Below are 7,755 nucleotides of genomic sequence, written 5' to 3' on the forward strand. Positions count from 1 at the left end.
GTCCACACGTTATAATCAAATATAAGGCCCGTGTCACACGACAAACAAATCACTTCGCTCAGCAGCGCTCCACAGATTTTCCTAATTAAGAGCCGTCTAATTAAATTACAGGCCGGCGCTAACCAATGGCAGGCCTCGTTTCATTAGCGTTCGAGTGATGGGGGAGAAAAATCCTCCCTGATTGCAGGGATGGTGTCAATTGGCTAATTTGCCGCCGTCCGCGCCTCGAGTCGCCGCCGGGCGCGTGTTCACCGCGCACGGCTGAGGGGAGGCGACGCGCGCGCAAAAGGCGAATGCTATATATGTTAAGATAATAGCGGCTTCCTGTTGAGCCATGCAAGTGGAGAACTGCATCGCCGCCGCAGATCCCTCCAAGAAATTTATGAATGTGGGCAGTGGCTTCGCGTGCGCCGCCGGTGCAGAGCTCGCGTTGCAGGAGCATCCTATTATATGCGCGAGTGACAACCTGGAGAGAAGTTCACCTCTGAAAAAAAACTCCAGGGAGATGACGAATCAGTCGGAGGCAGACAATTTCCCCGACTCCAAGGACGCGTCGGGGGACGTGCAGAGGGGCAAACTCTCCCCTGATCTCCACGGAGTCGCTGACATTCGTCACAATTTCGATGGATCTGCAGGAGAAAGGTGCATCTTCTCTCCGTCCGCACAGCCTCAGTCAGTCGCAGCCGCAGCAACAGCAACAACAGCAGCAGCCGCAGCAGCAGCAGCAGCAGCAGCCGCAGCAGCAGCAGCAGCAGCAGCTCCCAGTGCCATGTTCCCCTACCCCAGCCAGCATGGACCGGCGCATCCGGCGTTCTCCATCGGAAGTCCCAGCCGATACATGGCCCACCACTCGGTCATCACCAACGGAGCCTACAACAGCCTCCTGAGCAACACTTCCCCGCAGGGCTACCCGGCCGCCGGCTACCCTTACGCGCAACAGTACGGACACACTTACCAAGGAGGTGCTTTTTACCAGTTCTCCACAGCGCAGGCAGGACTGGTTCCGGGCAAAGCGCAGGTGTATCTGTGCAACAGGGCCCTGTGGCTCAAGTTCCACCGGCACCAGACAGAGATGATCATCACGAAGCAGGGACGGTAGGTTGCAAGCGGCTGCAACTCTGTTTCTATATTTTTGTTTTTATTTTTCCTCACTTTGGTGATGCAATTTTATTTGCACAGCAAATGAAAAAAAAAAAGCATTTAAATCGAAACAAGATTATTATTATTTTTTTAAACTTTATTTCGTATATAATATGTGCCCTTTTATTTCCCCGCAGACGAATGTTCCCGTTTTTAAGCTTCAACATTTCTGGCCTCGACCCAACTGCGCACTACAATATATTTGTGGATGTCATACTCGCTGATCCAAATCACTGGCGATTTCAGGGAGGCAAGTGGGTTCCTTGTGGGAAAGCGGACACAAATGTAATAGGTAGATATGGTCCATTTATTCTCTACATTTTGAGCATGAAACATTGCATTTCTTTATCGGCATAATGAAGATTAAGTCTTGAAGTAAACAAAAAAAAAAAATACATCCAACGACAAATCATACATTGTGGATTTTAATTATTAATTTACAATCCGTATTTTTTTCAATTTATTATTTTTTTGTTTTATTTTAGGGAACAGGGTTTATATGCACCCGGACTCACCAAACACCGGTGCGCACTGGATGCGTCAAGAAATATCATTTGGAAAACTGAAGCTCACAAATAACAAAGGCGCCTCTAACAACACGGGACAGGTAAACGATTCGGCTTCTGTGACTCTTTATTTTTCCAATCTTATTTTTTTAAAGACATATTGTTGTTTTGTCCTTTCAACAATATTTAATCTGCGGTATTTTAAAGGTTTTGATTCTCTGCGCATGGCCACCGTCCGCGTCGATCTATGTGATGAAAATGGATTTATTTGATATTAGTCTGACTTTATTTTTGTTCTTTTTTTTGTTTTTTTTGCTGATGCGCGCCTTGACTCCTCTCTCCAGATGGTGGTCCTGCAGTCTCTCCATAAGTACCAGCCCAGGCTCCATGTGGTGGAGGTGAACGAGGACGGCACGGAGGACAGCAGCCAGACAGGAAGAGTGCAGACTTTCACCTTCACGGAGACGCAGTTCATCGCCGTCACCGCCTACCAGAACACCGATGTACGAGTCTGACAGAACACATGAACACGTCTCTCCCCATCAGGGTTCCCTTCACTCACATTTAGGAAAATTTTATTTTCCCACGTTAGACGACGGCGACATTCTGAGCAGGAATTTCACTTTAACATTTAGCGGGCTGCTCATTCCGACTCGTGTGAAGTCACGTTTTTACTTTTTCCATAATGAATTTCTGACTTAAATATATTTTTTTTCTCCCACAGATAACGCAGTTAAAAATCGACCACAATCCTTTTGCTAAAGGATTTCGTGACAACTATGACACGTAAGACTATTTATCGAACTATCTTTTTTTTAATTATTTATTTATTTATTATAACTTACCACTATTTACTTTAACGGGATTCATTGAAATAATTATTCGATAGTGAACGACAGATCGAAGTGTAAATCTTTTATATTTCTATCTGATTTTAAGGGCCTTTACAGGTTTCGAATATTAAGAGACAGCTTGAAATGTCCCTTGTTTATTTTTTTCCCATTTTAATCTAAAATTTGATGTGCAAAAAAAAAAAAAAAACATAAAATAAAAAATATACTAACACATGGCATTACACTTTACATTGCAATGCTGTGTTTTGTTCTATTTGTTTTGCACAGATCACTACAATGCATTTTGCCATTTAATTTTGAATTTCTTTTTTTGGGGAGGGACACTGGAAATACACACCAGCCATCCATGTATGAAGAAAAAAAAATTCCCTAAATTTGCTGCCATTATTGTCCAACCTCTCCTCGTTAATTCGGACGTTTCACACCAACACCATGTGCAAGAACTGCTGATAGATCAACGGGTGGAAACGCTTTTGACCTGAATTATGGTGATTCGCGTAACAACAGCCAGAGCAGCGAACTGAATTGTTGTCTCTCTCCCTGCGTGCGTGCCTGTCTGCGTGTGTGTGTGTGTGTGTGTGTGTGTGTGTGTGTGTGTGTGTGTGTGTGTTTTCCCCCCCTCTCCCCCCTCTCCATCTTTTCAGTGTCTACACAGGCTGCGACATCGACCGCTTAACTCCATCGCCGGGTGACTCTCCTCGTTCACAGATCGTGCCGGGTGCGAGATACGCCATGCCGAGCTCTTTCCTGCAGGACCAATTTGTCAGCACTTATGCCAAATCTCGCTTTCACCCTGGCATGGGGAGCGCTCCTGGCACGGAGCGCAGCGTCCCACTCGGCAACAGCTTGCTGTCCCCGCAGCAAAGCGACGAGCCCACTGTTGCCACCCCCCCGCAGCGATGGTTTGTCACCCCCGCCAACAACCGACTGGACTTTGCCGCCTCGGCATACGACGCCGCCGATTTCGCCGGTAACGCGGCCACCTTGCTGTCCTACGCGGCGGCCGGAGTGAAGGCTCTCCCCCTGCCGGCCGCCGGCTGCTCCAACCGGCCCCTGGGCTACTACGCGGACCCGTCGGGCTGGGGGGGCCGCACGCCGCCGCAGTACTGCGGCGTGAACGGCAAGTCCGGCTCGGTCTTCTCCTGCTGGCCCTCCAACTCGCTCGGGTGCCGAGCCGGGGCCAACTACCTGGCCGAGGAAGGGGATCCGGTGCCGCCCACCGACCGGTCGCCCATCGGGGCCACCGAGGAGGCCAAGGCCAAGGACATGAGCTCCGAGTCGAACTGGATAGAGACGCCCTCCTCCATCAAGTCCATCGACTCGAGCGACTCTGGGATCTTCGAGCAGGCCAAACGGAGGCGGATCTCACCCTCGGCCACGCCGGTGCCAGAGACAGTTTCCCCGCTCAAGTCTGAGCTGCTGACAGCCACAGAGTGCGACAAGAGCTGCACCAAGGACGTTGGTTATTACAACTTCTATAGCCACAGCTAAAAACAAAAAACAAGAAACCCCTATCTATCTAATCTATCTATCTAATCTATCTATCTATCGATCTATCTAATAAAAAAAATAATATTTAATTACGATTTTCACCTAAGTTGCTGGCTAAAAAGCAAAACAACCTCCCCATCGCCCCACCAAACTGACCTGAAGGCCTCTGTTCTTGCCGGGGCTGCTTCCACATGAAATCCAATAAATAATCACGGTGTAATATATGTACATATTATCGGTGGTGGTGGTTGAGGCGGCGAAGACTAAAATCTGACCCCGCCCCCATCCCCCCCCTCTCCCCCTCCTCCTCTAAGTAGCCTGACCTGTTAGTGATGACGGCAGATATTGAGAATCTGTAGATGGAAAATATTCTTGTGTAGCACAAACTGGGATAAAAGAACAATAAAAAAGAAACAAAAACAAAACAACAAAAAAAAAAATCATGTATGTATTTTGTACTTTATCAAAAAGAAAAAGCTGTATTGCTGCCAAAAGTTTATCGGTCACTTCATGGACGCTGTGCTCAAGTAAGTTATACATGTTGTTCCTGTAGGCGTCAGAAGAGTCTATTTTTTAATTTCCATTTATTTCATTAAGTCCCATATTATTATTTTTTTTTTGTTCATGCTGGGCGCTATGTTGTTGTGGAAACCTCTGTATCTGCTTGTACTGTGATGGAAACTTAATAAATAATGTCAACCTGAGGATGTATGGACACGCACGGTGTGTGCAGTATTGTGTCGCCGTGCGAAGGCACAACGGTTGTTGTTTTTTTGGGGGGGTTTTTTGTTATTGTTTTGTTTTTGAGCACACACAAAGAATGAGTTTGGCTGTCGTTCATGTGGAGGAGTGCATTTCCATCAGGCCTAATTATCAGGAGCGCGGGAAGGTGCTCCAAAACAGACCGTGAGTATTTAGATCTTGCTGCGATCGAAAATAATCCCAATTAAACGGTTCCCAGGAGGAACAAAATAAATAAATAAAAATAAAATAATAATAATGATAATAATAATAAAAACAACCACAGGCTGTCCGAGCTGTGGTCTCTCCAATATTGGCTTTGCAAATTTTGTTTCAGAAAATTTGACTGAAACAAAAAAAGTTAAGACTGGAGAATCAAAAGTCGATTTTTAACGAGTTTCTAAAAGACAGAAGAAGAAGAAAAAAAATCAAACTGATCTTGGTTGTTGATTTGAAAACGAACGGTATTATTTGAGGTCTGACTCATTTGGCTGCATTGAAAGAGGGTGTATATTGGCCTTTCTTTCAAACTTTAGACATGATGGCAATTCACCAGAAATACTGTATGGCCACAATATTTACAACACAGAACATAAATATGTCCATATTGATAAAAAAAAAAAAAAAAAAAAAGGCGCGGTTGCTGAATAATCCAAGTCATGTTTATTTTCTAGATTTTTTTTCTCAAAACAATGACAACAGTTAACAGAATTTGCTACGACAGTAACAAATTAAATTAATGATGTTAAATATAACACAGATTCAGATGTTCTCACACACGCGCGTGCGCAGACACACACACACACACGCACACACACCAGTTGTGCAGTGTGAAAGTGAAAGACATGCTAACAGCTGAGCTCACTGTGTGTGTGTGTGTGTGTGTGTGTGTGTGTGTGTGTGTGTGTGTGTGTGTGTGTGTGTGTGTGTGTGTGTGTGTCATTGACAGGCCTTTCCATTGTTAGACAGCAGATGGCGATAACTGAATGCAGCTCGGTGTTCAGCTCTTCGTCCTCTGGAGGTGGAGGTCCAGCTGCATTTGGAGCCCAGTTTGAAAATTTCATTTTTTGGGGGGTTGGGAGGAGGCGAGGAGGGTTAATATTTAGAACTATTTAGAAACTACTTCATTCATGGTGACATCAAAATGAATAAAATAATAACAATATTATAAATAGAAACACACCCCATACGATCTGCATCTGGATTTCACACGGGGCTGCTGCCCCAGACCCACGCCAGATGGCGACACACTATTTGCACATCAGCAACCAAAAATATATAAATAAATAAATAAATAAATAAAAATCCCAGCTCTGGTTGGTATGAAAAAGTGCAACAAAACAGCTTCAATATTATCGTTGGACTACATGAACAACGGCACATGACAAAAATAAAAAGACACTAACTAACTCCCCTCCACTCCACTCACAACACTGCCTGAGAAAAGACATTAAAAGGGCAACGATGGTCACCTTAACAAAGCTTTCTGACAATAATACAAAGTGTTATCATCCAGTCAAACTCCACCAAAATGACGATAAGATATCTTTTTGCTTCAGAAATTCAGGGAATTGTGACTTTGTGATGTCACAAAGGGCACTGATAAACTAACACCTGGTTGGACAACTCCCCCCAGGCAGTTTGTCTCAAGCCATGAGACCTCCTTGGTGGTCCTTCTGAACAGGTGCACAGCGGACGGTGCAGCAGCATCAAATAGCAGAAGGGTTAAAGAGTTTTCTTTTTGGATGCTGCAAACAAAGGGCTAAATTTAGGCTGTTTTTTGTTTTAGATATTTCTGGAGGTCTTGTGGTGATTGGTTGTGCACAACTGGGATGGAAAAACACAGTTCTGGGTTTAAAGGGTCAAACAAATATCACAAATGTTTACATTGATGCCTGATTTTGAGCTTTTGTTTTGAGCTTTTTGCTGTTAACTCTCAATCAAGCCTGAATTCCAGCATCTCAGACTCTGAAGTAGATACAAAAAAAGAAAAAGAAAAAGAAAAAAATAATTACTATTTATTATTATTATTATTATTATTATTATTATTATTGATAATAGTAATAATATTTTTTCATTTTAGTCATTCATTATAATTTCATGTCAACCTGGCAACACGTCAGCGCCTGCAGTGAGGCTCACATCTTTTCTCTCTCTTTTTGGATGAACGACGAGGGAAAAAAAACAAAACCGGAGGCTCGGATCATCATCGGACAGGGAGAAGATTATAAACATGTGACTGCTGAGTGTTCGCTCACTTGTTTGCTACACCTGCTGGCTGGTGCAGCAGCAGCAGCAGCAGCAGCAGCAGTGAGGAGGTCTCTGCTCCATCTCTGCAGCAGCACCAGGAGGAGGAGGAAGAAGAGGAGGAAGAGGAGGAAGAGGGGGAGGAAGAGGAGGAGGATGGACACCACGGACGGAGGAGCGCAGTCGGATCCGCTGCTGCCCGCGGTAAGAGCGGCCGTCTCTGGGGACAAATATTTACTTAGGGGGATGAATATTTCAGGACGCCTTTTTATCCGGGCTGTCAAGTGAAATCTAGGCGAGACGTAGCAGCAGGGCACTCATGGACACGGGCGAAGGGTGTCATATAGACGCATCAGTGTCTCTGCAGCATTGAGGGGGGGGGTGGGAGTGGGGGTGCAAAAAGTGAAGCCGGCAGGCAGGCAGGCAGGCCTGTATCTCACATGTCACATGTGACATATTGTACACCTGCAGCAACCTATAAAACAACGTATGAGGGGAAAGTTGAGATCTAAGGATGGAGAGTTTCTGCTTTGCCACATGAAGTGTTGGAATTGGTCATTGACACCTCAGTCCATGCAATAATAAATAGGTGTTTTGTCTTTGTGATGTGTTAAAAAAAAAAGAAAGAAAAAAGAATAAACATCTTCGAAGTATCGATATTTTAGGAGCAGCTTACGCAGACAAGAATGTCCACTGAGGTTTTCGGCTTAATATTTAGAGATGTTCTTTCTCATCGTTATCCATTTGCTGTTTACAACAGATTTTTCCATTTGAGG

General features: G+C 44.8%; 1 protein-coding gene across 1 annotated transcript; it reads left to right on the forward strand.

Annotated features, from left to right (window-relative positions):
* Positions 1–248: 248 nt before the first annotated feature.
* Positions 249–4,016, forward strand: tbr1b (T-box brain transcription factor 1b). Its single transcript, XM_076040281.1, has 6 exons — positions 249–1,095; positions 1,278–1,432; positions 1,626–1,747; positions 1,991–2,149; positions 2,371–2,432; positions 3,145–4,016. The coding sequence occupies exons 1-6, from the start codon at positions 335–337 to the stop codon at positions 3,989–3,991; spliced, it is 2,106 nt and encodes a 701-aa protein (XP_075896396.1). The 5' UTR covers positions 249–334; the 3' UTR covers positions 3,992–4,016.
* Positions 4,017–7,755: the final 3,739 nt, after the last annotated feature.

The sequence above is a fragment of the Nelusetta ayraudi genome, unplaced genomic scaffold (assembly GCF_046127955.1).
Source record: "Nelusetta ayraudi isolate G7.1 ecotype Tasmania unplaced genomic scaffold, CSIRO-AGI_Nayr_v1 ptg000060l, whole genome shotgun sequence".
NCBI lineage: Eukaryota > Metazoa > Chordata > Actinopteri > Tetraodontiformes > Monacanthidae > Nelusetta > Nelusetta ayraudi.